Source organism: Pezoporus wallicus, unplaced genomic scaffold (genome assembly GCF_028554395.1).
Source record: "Pezoporus wallicus isolate ANWC-B61680 ecotype Strahan unplaced genomic scaffold, APGP_CSIRO_Pwel_v1 contig_7835, whole genome shotgun sequence".
NCBI lineage: Eukaryota > Metazoa > Chordata > Aves > Psittaciformes > Psittacidae > Pezoporus > Pezoporus wallicus.
Window position 1 is genome coordinate 997,715 of NW_026636866.1, and position 23,458 is coordinate 1,021,172.

General features: G+C 44.1%; 1 protein-coding gene across 2 annotated transcripts; it reads right to left on the reverse strand.

The window, feature by feature from the left end:
• Positions 1–813: 813 nt before the first annotated feature.
• On the reverse strand, positions 814–17,863 carry WFDC1 (WAP four-disulfide core domain 1). 2 transcript variants are annotated; one of them, XM_057401913.1, is made up of 7 exons: positions 16,808–17,863; positions 10,358–10,553; positions 9,721–9,804; positions 7,370–7,510; positions 6,566–6,607; positions 5,656–5,730; positions 814–988 (listed from the first exon to the last, which is right to left on the reverse strand). In XM_057401913.1, the coding sequence occupies exons 1-6, from the start codon at positions 16,952–16,954 to the stop codon at positions 5,672–5,674; spliced, it is 669 nt and encodes a 222-aa protein (XP_057257896.1). In that variant the 5' UTR covers positions 16,955–17,863; the 3' UTR covers positions 814–988; positions 5,656–5,671. The 2 variants fall into 2 exon arrangements, with proteins under 2 accessions (XP_057257896.1, XP_057257895.1); XM_057401912.1 differs by lacking the exon at positions 814–988 and adding an exon at positions 4,270–4,744 and having other exon boundaries at positions 16,808–17,861.
• Between the last annotated feature and the right edge of the window lie 5,595 nt (positions 17,864–23,458).

Here is a 23,458-nt window from a genome sequence, read left to right on the forward strand (position 1 = left end):
TCTTGTGCCACCTTGAGGGAACAAACCTCTGGTGCATGGGTAGAATTTAATGCTTGCTGCTACCCAAAAATCCCAATATTCTGCTTTCAGGTGGGCTTTTTTCCCCAGGCCTCTGAGCAGAACATCCACTGCCCTGGTTATAGAAACAAAGAGCAAAGATCTGGGCCATGGTTCCTTTCTCTCTTGTCAATGCTACTGACACAGGGTCAACAAAAGCCTTAGGTCTGTCCCTCAATGTGTCACCAGGAAGAAAGGGGGGATTTAGTACAACCTCTTGGTTTCTGGCTTTCTGAGAGACTCACCTGGTGGTGCAGCTCAGGCTGGGTGAAATGAGCCCCAGCATCCACATCTCTGCCTTGGAAACTGACCTTTTGGAACCTTGGAAAAGGTCTTTTTTGTTTTGCACATCTTCTGCCTTGGCTCTTGCTACTGTGTCCTCATAGAAAAGTAATGGAAGGAGAAAGTAAGGGGAAGAAACAGGACTTACCTTTGTAGACTCATCAGCAAAAGTGTCCTTTTCATTTATCTTTAAATGATGACAAATGATGCTGTAAATCCTTTTGCCTTAGACAGACAATTGTTGCTCACCCCACACTGCCTCCAGAGAAAGATCCAGCCTGTGTAGACAAAGTAAGGTGGGACACAACCCCTGTATGAACAAATCCCTGCCATGCAATGGGCAAAGAGAAACTGTCAGTCTCCAAAGGCTCTCCATAGGTTTCTTCAGTGCTTACAAAACAAGGGAAGATCTTCCTGAAGTCAATCAAAATGCTTCCGGACCATAAAACTCAAGGGAACTCTGAACTAAACAGGTCAAAATTAGAGTAATTTATTATTATTATTCTCATATTTACAACTTGGGCAGATTGCTGACCTGCTGGGGTTTTAATATGGACCTCTGGCTCCTTGGAGGTCTCTTATGATGTTTGTCCTCCTGTTGACTCCAGCTGTTGGTTTCAGGGGTGAACCAACGGCACTTCAGTGCCATCTGCAGATGATGTCTTAGGTTACACAGCATTCTTTCCATGGAGACCATAAGCCTATTATTACACCAACAGCAGTTATACTGGCATGCATTAACATGGAAACAAGTTGAGATCCAAGTATAATTTTGTGTTCACCAAATAGATTCTTCTCTTGCAAGCCAAGGTACCCAATCTTACTTATTCTTACCTTACAGCAGGAGGCATGAGTTAAGCACACACATCCTTGACCTCCCCATCCTAACAGTCCATATGACCATTGTCATGAGGAGTTCGAGTGATTCCAAGGCTAACTTAACTGACAGACTGAAGAGCTGCCCTGACACCTAGTGCTAGCCAGTGCCTTCTCACAGCCCATAGAAAACCTTTCCAGAGCAATGAAACCCATAGCTATTCCCTCCTTGGCTCCATCACAGGCAGTTTCACTCTCTGTTGTCAATGCAGGGCAACAGAGAAGCAACGCAGACGGACTCATGCCCACCTCTGATGAGCAGGTAGAGCAAGACCAGTGTGGGTGGAGCTGGTGGGATGATGAAATCTTGTTTGATCCTGGTAAAACAGTGCTCAGCACCCCAACCACTCAGTACCAGGCTCCTCTTTCAGCTCTGGTTTCCTGCAGTGGGCAGCTTGATGACCTCTACTTGGTTTACCTACCCATCCTTGGAGCAGGCCTTGGCCTCCCATAAAACTGCTTGAGATGGCTGCTGAAAGGCAGCCAGCAGTGAACAACAGCTCTGAATCAAGAAGGAAAATGCCTGGTCAAATAAAACAGTCACCATCTGCTTAGGTCACCATCACTATCCTCTTTACACTACTGTCCATCATCTTCAGCTTGGGCAGTAGAAATGAAGGCACCAAGGACTGAGTGTCTGGTGGCCTCTGGAAGGGGACACTGATGGTAGATGTGTTTTGAGAGCCTGTTACTTCCAGGTGACAAAATTGCACTCTTCTCACTGTGCCTATTCTTCCTGAGCCATCCCAACAACTAACATTTGAAAGACTTGTCCTTTTTCCCCTAATTCAAAGCCGTGTTAAGAACAGACAAGTGAAACAAGGCAGAGTTCAAAAATATACTGGTCACTTTTTATTGAGCACCGAAATAGCAGAACCTGCACATGTGTAAGCACCAGGACACAAACCGGGAAGGGTCTGCTGCAAGGCAGAACAGCTCCCCTGGCAGTGGCCAAGGATCCGGAAGGCCATGAGCATTAGTAGCACACAGTGATACACATAAAGTTTGTTGTAGCACCCAACGTGACTTAAAGTGTACATGGAAACATTAAGAACAACCTACAGCAGTGATTTCCTACTGTGCTCCACAGGACTGTTGCTAAGCCATTTGTCTTTGGAGAGAAGACAAGCTGAGGACAACTTATTTGGTCTGTGTTTTCATTTCAGCATCCAATGGATGCCAGTGTTGAAAACGCAGAACTTGGGCAAGTTTTTTCTGTGGCTCTTGTTTCTGAGTTTGACAACGAATAACTTGAAAAGAATTAACTTGAAACAAGCCCCAGCCGTTCTAGCACCATGAGGAAGGGTGATGTCCCTGATAACACCCAGTAAACTGAATTTAAACAACAAAGTATTAATTTGTGAATTTAAATTTTTTAAAATTCCTTTTGCAAGTAGAAAATATCCTTTATATCCTCACCATCCCATCCAGCAAGGTGGACATGTGTGTGCTCTTGTAGCTACAAAAAAGCAGCCACTGAAGTGAGTGTGTACACTCAAATAAAGCATATTTTTGGATGCTTTGCAAGATTAGGTTGAGAGCTGAAGTTTTGATCTTGCAAATTTTTTAATGCTTAAACTTACTAATGCTTAAGTTTTTCACCTACATCGTAGCTTTTTAGGCACTGAATTCTTAATTTTAAAGTAGAACTATTTGGTATTCGCTCTTTGGGTCTTAGCAGTAACCACTGAAGGGCTTTGCTCACTTAATCAGAACTTGATTTCTCTGCAAAAAGTAATGCTGAAAACACTCAATCTGTTTCACTGAGCAGCACGTAGGAGTGAGGCTGCATTAGGACTTTTGTTATGAGCTGTGTTGCTTTAAGTTGTCAAGTAAGGTCAGTGGCAAAGCGGCAGGTTTTTGGCCCAAACTGAGACTGGAACTATAAGATATGGATGGACTCCTGCATCTCAACAGAAGATATCATTGTATGAAGCTGCATATGACAAAATCATAGAAATATATCTTTCCGCAAACATGGTGCTGCATTTAATACCTAGAACTTGGAGCAAAAGCTCAAAGAAGTGAATGGAGTTCAACAAACCAAGATATTTAGGAAAATCTGGAGCCCTTCATCTGTTCCTTTGCTCTATAAAGCATCAGGGAGTGTGTGTGCTTATGACTGATAGAAAACAGAAGAGCAGTTTGGCATCTTTCATCTCTCCAGCTGCAAATGTCACAGAAGAAGCATCAAGTGTTTTATAGGTGGTTTAGCTTTGGCTTAAGCTATTTGGTGAGTGTAAAAAAGAATCCCCTAGTTTGTGGGTGGCAGCAGGCACTTGTATTTGTGAATTGGGTATTTATATCTACCACTACTACTCTGCATATTAAAATGCTAATTTTATGCATGCATACAGGGACATGTACTAAATAAGGGAGCAAACATGGCTTCTTTTGCCTAGCAATTCTGACAGATTTGTTGAAATTAAATGCAAGTGTCCCTTTGGGAGTGCCACTGGAAAGGAAAACAGCCATAGAAGATGTGTTTTCCACTTTATAATGCTAAAAGAAGCTGTGAGGCCTAATACAAATAACTTGGCCTTAAGGATTTATGGAAGTTGACATAAAGGTACAGGACTTCTAAAGAGCAGCTGCCCATCTGCCAGACAATCCTTTTAATTACACAAACATCCTCAATTTGCCTTTTTAATATATGCATCAAATAATCCAGACTTCTGCCTTTTTGCTGAGGTTATGTGGGTACAAAAGAGCAGATGTGCACTTTGTGAGTATTAACTGTGCTGGCTGAAAACTTAAAAAGGCTGGCACATATGTGTGTCTTCTTAGACATTGTAGGGAGAAATCTATTCCATCATTAGCTCTTGATCTGCAGCTCACCAGACTGAGAAGCTAAAGGAAAGTAACTAAATATACATTTATAAAACCGGTTTTGCTCCTAACCCAGAGTTCCTCCAATTCTTAAGACTTCAGGTTTAGGCTTGTGGATTGGGTGTCAAACCTGGTAAGCCTTGGGTGGAAAAGAAGAAACCTGCAGGTTTCTTCAGACTTTAAGCTTACAAAAAGGCTTAGTTGTTCAAGATAGGCAGACACTGGACTGGATCCAGAGATCCCCTTTGGTTACAGTCTTGCCTATTATAATGCAGTTGAGATATGATATTTAGGTACAATTCTGACGTCACTTCATTTTATAATCCTGAGTTATGTTTGTGGTCGTGAAATGTGAATCGGTCACATAACACGTAAGTAAAGGGCAGGCTCTCTTCCAGCAGCCTGACAATGGCATTGTGGTTTATAGGGATCCACTCGGAGGTATTTGCATTTCATTGGTAGAAGGGCAGCTCATAAACAGTGTGGTTTCTTTCAGAGGATCACATTTCTCCCCCTTCTGGTAGGCTTAAAATCTAGATTCACTGTGCTCCTTGGAGAGTGAAGCCTTTTGTCATGGATGAGCAGGGATCAGGGTAATACTGGAGATGTGGTCATGGAGATTTGGGACCAGAGTTCTTCCAAAACCTAGAAAACTGTTGGGTAAAGCATTCCTTGACAGCTGCTTAACAGAGCGGTCCAGCTGGATGAAAATCAAACAAAACAAAAAGAGGAATTAAAATATTTATCCTTCCTGAGATGCTTGCACAGAACTTGTCCTTATGTAGCTGTGCAATCCCAACAGTCAGCCTGACGTAGGTATGTAAAAGACACACTGAGCTGCTTTGTTTCCAGAGCTGTCAGTTAAGCTCAAGTTAGTTTTAAAGTGTTGAGTAAACTACCGTGGGACTGAACCTTTGGTATAATAAACATTTTCATTCTTACCTAATTCAAAGCCTGATAAAATGACTGGAGCTTTTTCAGTTGGCTTCGCTCTGGCCGGATACATGTACACTTACTCACATGAGTGGGTCACACTGCTCAGAGCAACTGTTCACACACGTAAAGTTATCCCACAAAATCACCCACCTGCCTAAGTATTTTAAGACTGACCTTTATTGCAATCAGTCCAAAATAAAGAGCTTTTTAATTTGTCTTGCAGGAGCAGTTAGACCTACATTAGAAGAAGCTCCCTAAACAGAAAGGTTAAAATCTTAAGGTAGACAAAGTTTTGCAGCATCCTGAAAATCACTTCATTCTCTAAACACCCTCAAGGTTCTTCAAAGGAATCAGGTGCATCTTGTGAAGTTAGAGTAAAAAAGAGTGAGGGAAAGCAGTATTTGGGAAAGACATTAGCTTCTCATGGAGTGTTTTGGAGACCTCAATCTCCAACGCTGCAGGTTCTCAAGATACTTCTACAGCAAGGTCTGTTTGTCAGCATAGGTGTTTCATGAAGCTCAAAGTATGCATCTGTATGCAGTTTTAAGGTGCTGTCCTTATAGCGGCATTTTGAAGAGATGCAATTTCACCCTCAAACAACCTCTTCTTTAAATAATTGTATGCTAACCACCAACTATTTTCACCCAGCTTTCCCTTTATTCACAGGACACTTACCCTGGCACACCTTTGATTAGCCTAAATGCTTCTGCTGGTTTTTCACATAGCTGACCACATTGTTGGAACTGCTCCCTGTAAACCAAATATCAGCAAAGTTAGATTTCATGCTGTTCTGTGGCAAAGGTTTTCTCAAGATTACCTAAGCAGTACAGTTTTACTGGTCTCATCATTTAGCAGTTCTCTGGGAGAGCAGTGACAGCCCACTGGACAGAGGAAAGGAAATCCTGTCATAGCTTTATGAGCTCAGCTGGACAAATTTGGCTGTTTGTAAACCTTATTATGTCAAAGATGTTGTCTAGTTATATCTGAGTAGTACTTCCAATCTGATCTGACTTTCCCCCTCTATATCCAAGAGTTAGCAGAAAACATGAGCTTTGAAGCCATGAGGAAAAGGTTTTCGGGAAGGTCCTCCTGCTTTATTTGAGTCACATACTGATCAGTTTGTGCAAGAGCACAAATACCACTGTGGTTATAGATAACAACAAGGGGCTGATTCTCTGGGCTCTGGTCATCTCTTATCACATACCACAGTACAAGCTCTTGGCAAAAGACCCTGCTTTGACAGAGTTCTGAGTTCATCTGCAAGGGCCCCTGGGCCAGGAGCAAAGCTCAAGTATACTTAAAAATAACAAAAGGGTATTGGGTTGGGTGTTTTTCACCCCTTGGGCAGGAACCCCTGGCAAAACCCTGCACCATTTAACACATGGAGATATTGATTATCAAGAGTCCACAGGCGGGGCATTGCGGATCTTAAAATGAGATCTTTTGACCAAGGCGTAGAGATTTCACGCTACAGAATCACTTTTTCCTATGTACAAACCTTAATTTCATAAGCAGCAAGTTAATTGTAAGCAATACAATAACTATAAAGCTTAATAACAACGAGCACTTCATGCCAGCAGCTTACCAAAGTATTCTTTGTAATACTTATGCCTCAGGTTGCGTCCATCTGAAAAAGAAGGTATGTAATGAGAACACATACAGTGAGCTTTCATTCTTTGTGTTAAACTCCAGCTTTCTGTGTACAGCACAGAGAAATTATAGATATAGAAATAGCAACCTCACAAGCAGGAAAATAAAAAAATCTGTGTAGCTGAAGTGGTGTAAGCTGTTATAAACCTCTTATAAAACAGGTTATTGAACTATGTGGTATGCAATTCACCTTCCCTGAGAGTGGTTAACTGCTGGCCATGAGCACGTTATGTTCTTTTCAGTAGCTATGAATGAAGGAATCACAGATTTTCTCAAATGAAAGCAATTTAGGTAAAATTTCAGACCATCTATTAGTGATTTACATAATTCAAGACGCAGCTAAGTTTTTCTGTTTACCATTTAAACAATCATTTAAGCTGTTAGAAACACCTTATGTCTAAGAGCCACATAGTCATGCATTACATTAATATATGGATGCTATTAAAAGTAAGTTATAAAAGAGTAACGTAGATGATCAATAAGTCCTGCAGAAAATCTTAATCTTTTATGGATGCAGTTCAGAGATCTGTTTTGATGTTTCAGTGACTGATGTCTCTACACCAAGATCATTTGTAGACCAGTACAGATGTACATATCTCACTATTCAATGCACCCGCTGGCTCTGGAGGAGATCTAGTGGTACATCTGCTCTCATGTTTTCTGGGCAGTGAGAGCCCATTGTCCCTTACTGGTGTTTGCATGACAGAAACAGAAAGGAAGGGACATTTCCAGAACTGACCTGGATTTCCTCGGAGCTTAATGCACTGTCCCCTGTTAGGGATTCCTTCAGCCATGTTCCCAGGGTTGATGATATGGCATTCATAGCCAGTGGGGCAATGCAGAGGCTCATCTCCATCCTCAGTGGTACTGCAAGCCTCAGCTGCAAAAGAAGCCTGCAGGTCATAAATCATGTCTTCGACACCCACAGGTAACCCCAAATCTGACAGCATGGCCACCTTCATCTGTACCTCCTCCCAGACAGGATCTCTGACTACTTCCATGCAAGGGTACCAAGGAGCTAACACCTTCAAAGAAGCCTGGCATGGCTGGTGATGCAGTTCACACCTTACATAAAAACCTGAGGTGTCTACATTGGTATGGGGAGTGCAGGTCAATCTGATTACATACAAGGACACCCTCCCCTTAGCCTGTTGTGCATGGTGTGTGCAAGTGCTGGAGAGTGATGAAGATGCTCCATGCCCACCATGTTCACACTGATGGTCCCTCCATGCTGCTATTCCTTTCAACAGCCATAAGTCTGTTCCTCCAGTATTTCAGGCTGGGTGAGAAACCAGGGAAACATGACCAGGAAGCTGATGGTTTGCTGCTTTGTTCTTCATTCCACACCCATTAAACTGTTGATGAATTTCAACCTCAGGTGTGACTCACTATGGAGTAAGGCAGTGCCACCCTGTGCTCATTTTGGCTGTGATGGAGTTAATTTTCTTCAGAGTAGCTGGCATGGGGCTGTGTTTTGGGTTTGTGCTGGAAACAGTGCTGATGGCACAGGGATGTTTTAGTTACTGCTGAGCAGCACTTACACAGTCTTTTCTGCTCCTCACACCATCAGCAAGCAGGCTGTGGGTGCACAAGGGGTTGGAGGGGGCACATTTGGGAGAGCTTACCCCAGCTGACTCAGGGGTTATCCCATGCACTATGGCATCATGCTCAGCATAGAAAGCTGGGGGATAAAGAAGGAAGGGGGGACATTCAGAGTGATGGTGTTTGTCTTCCCAAGTCACCATGAGGTGTGATGGAGCCCTGCTCTCCTGGGCATTGCTGAACACTAGCCTGATGATTGGAAGAGGTGACTTGATTCCTTGCCTTGCTTTGCCTCTGTGTGCATCTCTTGCTTTACCCATTAAACTGCCTTTGTCTCAACCCAGCCAACATCATCTCACTCTTACTCTTCCAATTCTCTCCCCTATCTCACTGGGGGGAGTGAACGATCAGCTCTATGGGGCTGAGTTCTGGCTGGGATTAAACCATGACCCCCTCCCTGTTACAGAGGCTTTAACTGCCTTGACCCTGGATATCCAGCCAGTGCAGAGCAGAACAAGAAAGCAAAGCAGGACTCACAGGCGGTGTTTGTGTCCATTAAATGTACAGACTATGCAGGGACACTCCACCCTTTCATTTGCCAGGATTTTAATTCCAAGGACTTCTGCTGTAATTCTCATGCCATGACTGATGGTTCTTATTGCAATAATTACTCCCTCAAGCTGAGATGAAGGTGTTCAAGATAAGAACAAATAATATAAGCGTGACAAGATGGATGAGGAGGAACCTATTTGATCTTATTTCTAGCAGTGCAAATCCCGTGAGCTGGAGGCAGAATTTTCTCTTGAAGAACTAGGAGTTTCCATAATAGATGAGAGTCAAGGCTCAGCAAGTCTGATACCATCTGTATAAGACCAAAGAGGATAATTTATTGGCATCACTTGTGTGTCTGACTAAAGCTGATCAAAAGCTGGAACAGCCTTTCCATGAAGAAATTAAAAACCTTAGGAATGCACACATGCATCTGGCAATGTCTTGTAGAAGAAAACTTCTCTTCCCACCTCCCTACTCCCTCCTTGTTTCAATTTGGGGTATAGGAAAAAAGAATTAAAAGGCCTTTCCCTATGGAATTATCCCAATCTCATCATCAGTCTTCAAGCTTAGATGCTCCCAGCAACATGGCAGCTTGACACAACTCTGCAGCAGTTTGCCAGGGCTCTTGTTCAAAGCAGCCTTCAGACCCGAGAGCCCTAGCCCCAGCCCAAGGCATCTGTGTGAGGCTCTACTCTGGATTAAATGATATCCCAGTCCAAATCCACCCACAGTCTATCAGGGGGCAGGCAGAAAATATGTGTATGCTGACAAAACATTTTTTCTTAGAAAAAGATATATTTCCACTTATTTCAAGAATGGATACAACTGATTTATTCCACCAGAAACCAGCCCCCAGCACCACACAGTGCTATTCCTATGGAAACTCCAAACAAATGCAAGCAGCCCAACATCCCTGCAAATCCTGTGTATGATGGATGTATTATTTAGTGACTATAAATACCGATATCTCAGAGAAGACAGTGGAAGATGCTGTACCTTGCAAGACTTCCTCTGGGCCATCCAAAAGCCACCCATTTCCACCCAGCCAGCGAGGTTTGGGCTGAACCAACCAGTCTAAGACTGTAAAAGGCAGAAACAAGAAACCACAGAGTTGAGGTGCAGACCACACAGCAATGGAGAAGTCACAGATTTCCTCTAACAGTCAATGATGATGTTGACAGGCTCCTGAAGGATGGATTTGAGTTTTCAGCAAGATACTTATATTCATTCTCTTGTTGTCCCAATGGTAACAGAACCATGGAAGAGGAGAAGCATTCAGGGCCACAGGAACCTGGTGTCATAAAAACCACAGCAGCTATTGTTTCCCATCATCCATTCCCATGGCACGGATCAGATGAGATGGCTGCTTTGCTTCTAATTCAGACTGGGATTCCTTCTCTTCCTGAACACATAATCCCAGGAAAAGAACTGTCATCTGCAGTTCGCACTGGTGGAAATTTTTGCATAATTGCTTTGATTGAGCAATCATCCCAGGAAATAGAAGTGTGGAACTGAAGCTTTATCCTCAACTCATACTCAAACTATGCCTCCCACCCAAGACCCAATGCTCATGGTGATGACTGCCGCTATTCCTCATGCTCCTCTCTATCTCTGGTCCCCGGGGCCACCCTACCTGGTGGTGGCTGTACAGACTCCAGGCAGGCATAGATGCACCCGTTGTAGCAGCAGCGCTTGTGCCTCTCACACTCGGAGTCCGAGCGGCAGCTTGGCACCTCGCAGGCTCGCTCAGGCAAGGTCTGGGGTGGAGGGGGGCACCGGTCGTTCTTCTGGTAGTGGGAACTGTGAGAATGAAGAGGGTACTCATAATCCTTGCAAAGAGAAGAAAAGGAAACAAAGGTTTGGCATGAGGTGAGTACCAAATATCCCATCATCTGAAACACAGAAAGGATTTTCAGAGTGGTTTTCAGGTATTCATGAGGAAGAACGAACCGTTCAGCTCCCTGAATACAGCACACTGAAGAGCTGTATGATCACCTTACAGCACTGTTTTGGAAACCCAAACACCGAATTAATGTGTGGAACTCATTTTATAATTAAGGTTATTGTAATGGCAATAAGGAGGTAGAAAATATTTCTTTAAAGTCTTTTATGTTTGCTTGGGAAACAGAGGGAAATATTCCCTGCATCCTCATGATGAGCATGCCATAATACTTATATAGTAACGCAGTGGAAGTGTTGACACTGTATTGGTTTGATGTTACACCCCCAGATGGGATGTGGAACTAATGTCCCACGTAGCACCTGTCTCCACAATAGGCTCCTTCTGCCTTTATCACCTTCTTTGGGACCAGAATTCACAGGGGAGCTGTAATTCAAGCTTGCCCAGCGCAAGGTGCTTGGTTGTTAAATCAGAGACCATTGCTAAAACATGCAATGATCTGGGTGAAATATGTGTGAGTGATGTCAGTTTAATCCCCAAGAAAATGAAGCTGTGTTTGACTACAGCAGAAAGGAGACCAGCTGCTCATTGCACACCAAAAGGACAAGGGAGATTTAAAGTGGATTAACAGGCAGAGGATTTTACCAGAAATAAGAGGCAGCATTCAGATATTATTCACACATTTAGCAAGAAGCCAACTCCCTCCAACAGAGAGGTGAATCACCCAAGCCCACTCCGTTCTCACCTATGGCAACTACTCACCTCTGGCCTTGGGCTCAGCTCCCCAGAGCAGCATAAAGTACTCAGATAGGGCAATCAGTTTGCAGATTTATTACCAGACATTAATAAGCTTTAATCAAATAAAACCACAGATTCCGGATTTGCACTTTTAACACAGTGTCTAGCCAAAGGCATGAGGTGAGTGATGCCATGCATTTGCTAGCAGGCTGTTGAGTTTAACAGTCCTGTATATACTTGATTCCATCACTGTTATGTTGAGAAATCAGTGACAAACAACTGCGGTTGTTATTCCAAAAAACTACATGGTGCAACTGTCCCTGAGGGGGTCTCTATAAAATTTCACCATCAGGCTATGGAGACATTTGGGGTGCTACTAATACCCCTCTTTATTTACATGCTGCTACATCCTTGGTGTTGAAACCTCCCAGCTGCTTCTGTGGAACATGTGTGCCTTTGCAAAACAGTGTGTCCACACATGAACAGTGCGAAAAATGTCCTAGGAGAGGCCCCAAGAGGTCCTTTGCCCTGGGTACTGACATCTGGCCTCTGCTGCTACACATGACCAAGCAGCAATCAATCGTCCTTTAATGGAGAAATCAGCATCATCTTCACTCCCTTGGGATAATTTGTGATGTAGAGGATGAAGGCAACCCCAAGGGACACCAAAGAAGTAACGGTGCTCATTGGTTGTGGTACTGATGTGAGACATTTTACTTCCATATTGTACATAGCATAGAATTGTATTGATAAGGCAGTGGGTTTTAACACAAAGTTGACCTATGGTTTTGAGCCATAGTGAGGGGGAAATGGGAAGCAGAAAGTTTGTCCACTGCCTGGCTCCACAGTGCTTGTCAGCCAGTGGAGAAATATGAAGACAGGTTGATCAGAAGTTTTAACTTCTGTTACAAGGTGTATGTTAAAGAAAATCCATACCCTGCTTATAGCTCTAACTGGTTAAAGAATGTGTGAGTGTGTGTGTCTGTGTCTGAGCCAGAAAACTCCAAATATTTCTACAAATGACAGCTGTCTGCCTTGTTCCCAGTATCAATAAACAATTTTATTCACTTTTTCCTTAGTTGTTTCCATTAATCAAACAAAAAACTGACCAAAAACCCTTCTGTGAGGTTGTTTTTCCATGAATTGATAGGCTTTTTGAACCACAAAATAGGTTTGAAAGGAAACAATTTCCTAATTGTGATATTTTCAATGCTGAAGTGTAAAACAAGGTGTAAGCGATCCCATCATCCCGTTCCTTAAAAGCTGACAACACTCCAGCTTTGAAATAACATGCTTTTGAACTGAAGGTGTTGCGAGTTCAACTTTTTTTTTTTGCTGTTGGATTTTAAATAAAGAAAGTGCTTGGACCATGTATAATCTGGGGGTATAAGTATTTAACAGTAAATCTAAGCAGTTTCAAGCACTTAACATGTCTCTGTTGGAAGAAGTGTTCATCCGTGGAAGGTCACAGTTTATTTTCTGTTATGTGAAATGTCAGCTGCAGGCTGAAATATGAGCAAATAATACAGGCGAATAGTGGATACATGGAAAAAAAACCCCAAACCCCAAACAATTACTGCAGTTGCTTCACAGATGATTCAGAAACCAAGAAGCCAAAACTGCAATGAACAGTTGGCTCAGTAATAAGATTCCCATTGGGAAAAATCTAACATTTTTAGCCAAATAACTTTGTACCTCATGACTTCCCTGCCCATTTTCCCTGTTCACCTTTTGCTCTGAACTTATTTCTTTCAAAAGCTCACTGTCAAAAAACCCGTGACCAGGCACATTTGATCTAATAAAACCATTGCCACTGGTTTATCAATGCATAAACCATCCCAGTGGGAAGCAGAATTCCCCCATTCCCAAAATATCCTGGTTATGGATGTCTCCAGGTATGGGTTACAAGGTCTTTTTAAAAGCTTTCCCAGGATTTATAGTTTGGCTCTGGGCATGGCTCAGCATTATTATCTTTATAGGCTGCGACTGTGTCCAGATTTCTTCCTTTATAATTCAATGCACGAGGCAAATTGGTGTTTCCCAATGAGACTTATTACATAATATTAATGACTGTATCTCTCTTAGAGAAACCCAGAAACAAAGTAAGGCAGAAAGCTGAGAGTTCAGCTCAGGAACCCTGGAAGTCGGGAAAGAATACAAGGAAAAACCTGAATGCAGTCACTTACTCTCAACCCTATTTTCTATAGTAACCGTGGGCTGCAGTCTGCCACCAAAAAAATCCCAAATCTGTTCTATTATTTGTGCCTGAAACTGAACTCAGAGCTTGTGTTAAAGCACAATTCTCTGCCAAGTCATATTCTGCGTGGCCTGAATATCGCGTGAGGTTTATTCCCAGCCTCCAGTCACCAGTGCTGCCCCAGCAGGTATTTCCAAACACTGGCCATAAACCACCTTTTCTCTGAAACAACACAGCCAGGAGTAATATAGAGCCCTCCAATATTTCTGTCAAAGACCTGGAAAAGCATAGATCATCCGTGATCAAAGTTGCAAATATCAAACTGAAGGAGGGTTAAATAGGACAAGGCCGAAACAATAGGGATAATATTCTGCTGTTGACTCTGGATTAGTAGTTCTGGTTCTGGTGTAGGCAGTACTGGAAGATAGTCCCAAAATTAGGGTGCACTCAAAGAAGATGCATAATGGCAATTAAAGGGGTGGAAAGCAGGGAATGCAGAGCAAGAACTTTATGCAGGTTTCAAAGGGGAGGCTGAGGGCTGCTCTGCTCTTATGTTACTCTGAGACATAAGTGGGACAGAAATCTCATGGGAGGTGTGAAAATCTGGTGGATGAAGAGGATATCTCAGTGTTGATTAATGACAGTGAGCTGGAGGGTAAATAAACTGCTGGAAGAACATTACAGCAGCTGTGAGGAATTCTTCATTTCTGGAAATCTTTAAAAGAAGGCTGGTTTTCTTTCTCAAAAGTTTGGTGCAGTTGACACTGAATTAGAATCAAGACTGCCACAGGTTTTCCCAACAGATATGTAGGTGTCTTGATAATGAATTGAAGCCCTTGCTCAGGTAATTCCCTCCTTCTGCCTTTTGGGAACCATCCACAGGCTATGCAGTGGCTGCAGAACACCAGCTGCAAATCACTACTCTAGACAAGTGTCCCTCTGGCTGTAAAATACATGGATTTGCTAATAGCTGGAAGCCCAGCTCCTCCATCCCATTGTGACTGCCAGATTTTCCTCCTCACTGCGTTCCCTCTCCTCTTTCTCCCTTCAGTGCTCCCACTTGACCCCTCTTTGCCAACTAACACCCTTTCTCAGACACCTGAACGAACAACTCCTGGCCAGACCTCAAGCCAGCTCCTCATCAACGCTTGCTCATCATTCTGTGGCCAGCAGTTTGGTGGATGCATTGCTCCTGCTGTAGACCCAGATGTCTCGGACTCATACAACATAAGTCTCAGTCAGATCCTTACCCATCACCACCTCCTCTCTCTATGGGCCTTACCCATGTCCTGGGAATCCCACAGCAATGTCTATGGCCCATCTCCTGTATGGCTGCATAGTGCCGTAAGCGCCTCCATCTGTTATCCCTCTACCCAAGTGACTCACAAATCAGCTGTTCCACCCACAGATTTTGATTTTCAAACTGGAGGGAACACAGCATTTGGTAGAAAAGAAAGGCTCTTTCTGAGAAATAGGAGGGGCTGCTAGAACAGACTTTGGCGGGTAAAAGGATGGAGTGCAGACGTCTTCCTCCTTGCAAGGCTTTGAGAAGAAATAAGCAAAGTATGTTCTATTTTCCCAAGATAAGATGTTTCTATCAATACAAACAATTCTAGCTGAGCTTGCCATATCAGTAGCACCTGGATTTATGGCTGCCAGAAAAAACAGACCTTTGAAGAACTGCAGATTGAAAGAGGAGGATATATCCTCAGGGGGGCAGGCTCTGTGCCTCTGCAGAGGATATTATCTGAAGATCAACATGTAAATTCCTGTTCTGCCCCAGTCCTATCTCTCTGGGTCATTTACTTCATACCTACTATTAAATCTGAGCTTCGCATTGAAGTGTGACAGAACAACATAGTAATAAATACACTTTCCAGTGACTGATTTTGAGGGAAACACAGCTTTTCATGTCACCATTTTCCAGTTAAAATATAAACCAGAGAATACTTTGTCCCAAGGGGGGATACAATGAAGAAAACGTCTTGTTGTCAAATATTGGGGTGCCTTCCAATATTAGCATAATGTCTTCTGCAAAATTTCAAGGAGACGAGCAGAGCAGTTCATTCAGCACAGGCAAAAGGCCTGTGTCACCCTTCTGAGTCAGCAATCACACCAACCCAATGTAGCTGTCCCCAAACATCACTCTAGATGGCATGGGCAAAAAAAGGCATCCTCTTTAGATTAAAGCTTTTCTAAGTGGCTGCAGAAAGCAGGTGGAAGAATCCCATGTGACACCAAGGACTTCCAGCACATGCAATGGATGGAAGATGATATCAGACCTGAGCATGAGAAGACAGACTGGCTGGGGTTTCCACCTAAGGGATTACAGGGGCAGAAGCTGGTTTCTAAAGGGACTTTAATGATAAAAGTTTTGAATTAACATTTTTCTTTCTAAACAGCAGGCGTGAAAGTCAAACTACCAAATTATTTTCCTTTTTTGCTGTTTTCCAATTTCCTCCATGTCCATTTCTAAGTCTTTTGGCTCAAACACACCAGAACAAGACACAGCACCATCGTTTTCTCTGCTCACAGTAACTCTTCCCTGTTTTAAGAACCGATCAGGTTTGGAAGCAGTGGCTGCGCTCAGCACCACCAGTCTGCCAAAAGCAGGCAGGGATGTGGGGAGCAGAGGGGAGCTCTCCTCCTAAAGAACACCCCAGGAAACTGGATTTCTCTGATCAAATCTTTACACCCATTAAGGTGACCAGCACGTTACTCTGACACTGTACATACACCTGGAGGTCTCTCTGCTGCAGTGATTTACAAAACACTAGGCAAAGCCACCATCCCTTTAGGACCCATTAACACTAGAAGTTGGTGACATTTACCCCAAATTACCCCAGAAGGCAGAGGAGGAATGGGGCAGGGACTCCTCCTCCCTGCTCTAAGTAATAAATCACAGTATCTTCTATCATTAAATCTATCCCCGGCCATGCAGGTTTTTCATTCCCTTTCTCCCCATTCACACTTCACTTGCTGTCCCATGATGTCCATAGGAACAGCAGTGACAGCTGCAGTACCAATGTCTTCTCGCTGTCCCAAGCATGCTTCACACATATTCCCACTGCAGCAGCTAGGTGGCAAAAGTTTAGCAGAGCCTAGGAAACTTATTGTAATCCTTTTATAAAGACACAGCCCGCGGATCCAAATACTTCTTATTCTAAAATAATACATGGAAAGAAAACTCCCTTTTCACGGTGAGCACACCCAGCTCCCCCAAAATCACCCCACCACAGTGTACTCACATCGTATTTCTCTGTCATTTTCAGATGTAGAGCACGCTTCCAGAGATTCCTTGCACAGCCCAAGTCTGGCAGCAAAACTAAGACACATAAGGCTGCCGTGAGGATCTTTGTACAGAAACGCATCTCTGACAGCAGCCTGGAATCCATTTTCCCAAGGAGAGATCAAGTAAGCAGCCTGGCTTTTGGGATCCAGGCGATCAGAGCCTTCGTGAGGATAGGGAGGGATACAGGGAGGGAGGGAGAGTGAGGGCTGACCGCTGCTGAGAGCTGCTTTTCCCTGCGCAGCTTCTGGGAAGGGAAAGGGGAAGGGAAAAAAAAACCACCCAAGCCCACAAGCCAGGAGCTGCTGTTGAACTTCTTTAGTCCAAGTTAGCTCAGGTTCTCGGCTCGCATGTCCGCACCAAGCACGTGCCCTCCTACAGTGATAGATGGGAAGGTTATTTGTGAAGATTATTTTTAGACCTTTGTTCCCAACATCTGGCATCCTCAGAGAGCCCCATTCAGAGCCAGGGCGTGGGATCAGATGACAGCTGCCGCAGGGGGAAATAAAGGTCTTGGAGGGGTGGGCTCGGCAGCTTTGAGCAAACAGCTCACCCAAACTTACCGAGCCTCCCTGCTTTCCCTTTGTGTGCTTCCCACTGTGCCCCGAGCTGTGCTTTGGGATTGTGCTTTGACAAAGTGATAATTTCATGTAAAGATTGCTTGAAGGAAGTGATTTAAAGACATGATAAAAGAGCAGGGGCTTTAATTAAACCAAACTGGCGTTAGCTTTCTGCAAATGATTTCGAAGAAGGGGAAGATGTGGCCATTGGGGAAAAGAAATCCATACGCATGGGTGGGGAGTAGGGAAGGAAGGTGATTTAGAAATGACATGACCAAATGGAAGGAAGGGGACATGAGTCAGGCTGTGCCTGACAATGGGAGAGACGGAGAGACTGGATATGAGGTATTAGACACCTGCATGGACATTCAGACACCCAAGTGGCTGAAGGAATAAGAAAGGACTTATGAAATCAGGCTGAAAGAATCCCAGCATCCTGCCTGGGACAGAGGCAGAGGCAGGGGACAACGTATGAGGATAGGGCAACTGTTACATACACATGAGTACAGACACATACATTTGTGTATATATGTGCATATATGTATATATATGTACGTATACATGTGTATATATACATATATATGTGTATATATATGTATGCATACACTCTCACAGCCTTCAGTAATGTTCAGGGCTTGGAGAGCCAAATATGGGAGCCACTTATTTTATAATCTTCCATGAATTTCTCCTCCAGCAGCACCAGCCTCCACCTGGAATGAAGAAAGAAATAGAACCACAAAGCTAGTCGAGATAAGAGCACTAAGCCTTGCTTGCCTTCAGTTTACCCTGACCTCAACCCCACTCCATAGCCTGGGTACAGAAGAGAGAAGGCTGGATGCACTGAATTTCTTTTATATCTGCTATAAAATGGGTCTGCACAGGAGTGACCAAGCCTGTGAGCAAATGCAAAGAAACCTTCCTATTCTTCCTAATACCTGAAAGCTGTAGTACTTGGACCCACATCTAAGTATCAGTAGCTGCATGTAGGTGGTAGCCATAGGACTCCATCTCCACGCTTTCCAGAATACGATAGTGGGAATCAGAAGAAAAGTGAGGTATGGGTTATAAAAGCTCTGTATTTAATGGAATATATTTGATTTTTTAGACATAAGGGAGTTACAGTGTTTTTAGCAGTAACTGCTTTGGGATAGTTTTGTCCGTATCTCTACTGCTGTAGAAAGCTTCCTAGCAACAAAACCTGTTCAGTTCATGCCAGGTAATTTAGCTGGTAAGAAAAGCCAGGAGGAAAGCAGAGAAAGAAGGATGGGGAAAGAGAATGAAGTGTTAAACTGGGGAAGGTCACCTCCCTCACAGCTGCAGCAACTGGAGGTCCTCCTGGGACCAGCAGAGTGAGCTGCGTTGCTCGCGTGGATTTCATGGTCTCCCAAAGGAGCCCTGGGGGGCAAGTGTCATAGAGAGGATCTCTGTGGAGATGCAATGACTGTATGTTGCTTTGAGTTTGTATAAACTTCATCATGGCTTGGTCCATAGGTTGCTCCTGCAATAACATGACAGGCGTGAGCAGCATTCTGGGGGCTGACAGGATCTGGGGGGAGCCCATGGCACAATTGTTTCAGGCATGGATGAGGCTGGAGAACCTTTAATGGCACAGAGGCTTCATCAGCCTCCACCAGCCTTCTGAGAAGGCCCTCTCATCAGAAAGCATGCCTCTAGGTCCCTGTCACTTGCGTTGCACCATCCTGCTGGTTCTCCTCTCTCCCAGAGCTGTAGTCATTTAAAACAGTATTTATCCCTGTTTTCCTTTAAACAGGTCATGTCCCTCTGGCTGTCTTCTCTTCTGCATTCAAAAAGGACAACTGTGAACAACTCCTGTCCACAGGTCAGTCTACTGCTGCGCAAAGTGACTCTCTAATGACTCAAGTGTTACCTTGAGGTGAAGACAGTACCTACAGGTCACCATCATCCCCACCAAATGTCATCTGAAATCAGCAGTTGTTTAGTCTGAGAGACTTTAGTGCACTCAGCTACAAGAGGCTCCTTGCTCCCGCCACAGAGCAGTTCATGTCTCACCAAGTTCACTTCTGAATGGCCCATTCAGAAAAAAAAGGGGAGAATAAAAGAGAAGCAGCTTTGACTTTCTGAGGAATTCCATGTTTAACAAAGCATTTCTCAGCAGGTTAATGGCTGCAACTATTAGTATAAAGAAGTCTTAGCAGCTTGTGAAGTAATTATAAGAATCAGGCACTAATCCTTAGGAAACAATAATCAGAAATTTAATAATTAGACAATAATTAGAAATTTAAAGTTTACTGCTAAACAGATTTCTGAGTTACGTTACTCTAAGTGCTAGTGTTTGATAATGTATGATGTTTTTAAAACTATTGCTACTAAAAGGAAAAGAGAAACTGTCATTTTCTTTTTAACTACATCTTATCTACATGCTACACTTGGGCCACAGTCCTTTACTCTTGGTGATACTTACTCCCTCTGGTGATACTTACATCCATATAAGGTTGCTGTATGGCTGTGCTACGCAAAGTGGAGTAAATAATGCTGGCATAAGATGTCCTTGTATTATTAAAATGTCTTGGTTAAATTTGGTTCCTGCCTGTCTGAAATCTTGGCCATTCAGCAGGCAGGCAGTTAGACTGACAGCTAGAGAAAAGAGATAAGATTAGTAATGTATATAACTATATCTTGTCTCTAAATTGGAGAGACATCAATTTGATGGATGGACCACTCGGTGGATAAAGAACTGGTTGGATGGCGGCACACAAAGAGTTGTGGTCAATGGCTCAATGTCCGGCTGGAGACCAGTAACGAGTGGTGTCCCTCAGGGATCGGTGTTGGGACCGGTCTTGTTTAACATCTTCATCGCTGCCATGGACAGTGGGATTGAGTGCGCCCTCAGCAAGTTTGCCGATGACACCAAGCTGTGTGGTTCAGTTGATACGCTGGAGGGAAGGAATGCCATCCAGAGGGACCTTGACACACTTGTGAGGTGGGCTGATGCCAACCTCATGAAGTTTAACCATGCCAAGTGCAAGGTCCTACACCTGGGTCAGAGCAATCCCAGGCACAGCTACAGGTTGGGCAGAGAAGAGATTCAGAGCAGCCCTGCGGAGAAGGACTTGGGGGTGTTGGTTGATGAGAAAATGAACATGAGCCGGCTTCAGTGTGTGCTTGCAGCCCAGAAAGCAACCGTATCCTGGGCTGCATCAAAAGGAGCGTGACCAGCAGGTCGAAGGAGGTGATCCTGCCCCTCTACTCTGCTCTCGTGAGACCTCACCTGGAGCATTGTGTGCAGTTCTGGTGTCCTCAACATAAAAAGGACATGGAACTGTTGGAACAAGTGCAGAGGAGGCCACGAGGATGATCAGGGGACTGGAGCACCTCCCGTATGAAGACAGGCTGAGGAAGTTGGCGCTGTTCAGCCTGGAGAAGAGAAGGCTGCGTGGAGACCTCATAGCAGCCTTCCAGTATCTGAAGGGGGCCTATAGGGATGCTGGGGATGGACTCTTCATTAGGGACTGTAGTGATAGGACAAGGGGTAAGGGGTTAAAACTTAAACAGAGGAAGTTTAGATTGGATATAAGGAAGAAATTCTTTACTGTGAGGGTGGTGAGGCACTGGAATGGGTTGCCCAGGGAAGCTGTGAATGCTCCATCCCTGGTGCTGTTCAAGGCCAGGTTGAACAGAACCTTGGGTGTGATGGTTTAGTGTGAGGTGTCCCTGTCCATGGCAGGGGGGTTGGAACTAGATGATCTTAAGGTCCTTTCCAACCCCAACTATTCTATGATTCTATGATTCTATATCCACATGAGCAATGAGCTCAGGGAAAGCATTAAGGTGAAAAGAGCACATCTGGCCACATGTAAATGTGTGTGAACCCGTGCACAAATCTTCTACTACTGAAAGTTTACAGTGGTCTTGGTTGTGTCATTCATAATAAATTGTTTTTTTTCTATATGCTTGTCCAGGGAATAGCGGAATATCACCAAGTCAAGATTTTTCTGCTTCAAGATTTGTGGTGAGGCTCCTTGCTACATATTCCCACTGCCTTCAAGGAAGTTAAATGAGATCGTTCATACATCATCACTAAACAAAGAGTCATCTCCTGTGCACAAATCCGCATGAATTCCCATTCCACAAATGGTTTCAATAAGGCAGATTCTGCAGTAACGTAAATTGCTGTCAGACGATGCTGGGAGGACATGGCCAAGACTTGAGCATCTCCCCAGGACCTGTAAAACATTCAGCACCATTTGTTACAGTGGGGACGATGTATCTGAATAAAACGACAGGCATTTTATCAGGCTGGGAGAATAAAATCACTTCAGGAACCAGGGTTTGTGCTGCCTGATTAGAATGAATTAAATAATGGTTTGTAAAAGCGTTCTCAGGCAGGTTATGAGTGAAAGTCACAGGGTGTTTGTGCAGCCAAGGGAGAATGTCTTTCTCCAGCCAAGAAAACAAGTGAGGTAGGTCAGTCTAAGCCAAGACTTCCCTTTTCCCAGAGGAAAGATCTGACTTTTAAGGAAAGATTATGTCAAAGAGAAAGTTTCCTAAGAGCACACAGCTCCAGCAGCACGAGGTGACTCATTTTAGCTTGATATAATCACAGTACCTTCATGCCAGGGGTGGCTGCAAATCCTTATCCGTGGCACTTACAGGCCTGCTGTTTCCTCACCGGCTCTGGATAGGCTCTGTTGCCAAGAGCAAAGGGCACTGATTTCCAGGGGGTTAGGCAGGTTAGAGGTTGTTGTTATAACCTGATCTGATGGGGAGGTGAGGTTGCAGCTGCTCTGCCTCCCCATTCCCTACACAGCCAGGTGCTCATCCTGATGGATGTACCGTTTGGAACAGGGTTTATGTGGCCTGGGGGAGACCTGCAGGTGTGTGCTGGGATCAGCAAAGGGTGATAGAGCCCTTTGCTGGGCTTCTTATGGGTCAGACACATCAGGAGAATAACTCCACTGATCACAAAGAAACGAGTTAATGCTCCTCCCTGCTACTTCGACTGCCTTGTGAAGGCTCACCCTCATGGTTTACTAGTCAGACTTTCACTCAGTTTTAGGAAATCAGCAAAACCAAGTAAATCCAGAGGTGTCTTGTTGTGAATATAAGGACAGAAAAGCCATAGTCCTGATTCAGCTTCCCTGATTCAGCTAAATTTGACATGTGAAGTTCAAGGAAACCCATAGGAAGTGCTGGGCTCCTCAGCTGTGATAGATGGCATCACTTTCATCTGTACGGTCACCCCTCCAACCTGTGCTTTCTGCAAGATGTCCTAAAGCAGCAATATTATAATTATTATGTTATTTTTCTTGCCTATGAGCCCAGCCAGTGACTTGAGTTTGCTCACTGCATGGGCTAGCAGGAAAAGGAGTCCCTTATGTGTGCCCACCCAGGTGGGTGAATGCAATAATCCACAAATAGGAGAAACTGTAGCATCTCTTGAGGGGAGACACTGAATGCAGATGACACCATTCCTCACCCAGAGGGTTATTTTATGGACAGCTCTACAGGAAGACACCAAATCTGGGTTTTCAGTATGATTCACTCCTTCTCTGGGCAGGAAAAGCTGGTTATTGTGTCTGTGCCAGATGTTTGCTACCAGTGAACTCCACTGGGAATTTATGGGATGAAATAAAAGATCAAAAGCCATTCAAAACACAGACAGGTGATTCCCTTTAAGCATCTGGCCTCAAGCACTCACAAAGCCTGGCAGAGGTTAAGTGGCCCCTGACCGTTTGGAAAACCATATAAAGAGGAACATAAAGTGTCTTTACTTGCAACTAACTTCACTGCACATGAGATATAAATTAAGCAGATGAATGTTATTAGAGAGGCACTCTCATGAGTGCTGCATCCCTCTAACAGAATTAGCAGGAAGGCTTCAAATACATGATCAAAACATCATTTTAATTATGGGGCAGAAAGGTAATTGTCTGGGAGAGGCTCATGTCAGGGTGCAGCATGTGGTCGTGCATCTGCTGTGATGCAGCCGTGCCTCTGCTGTGATGCTGCGTGCCCTGGGGAGCCCACTGTGTATCCCAAACACTCCTCAGGGTGGGACCAGAGCTGTG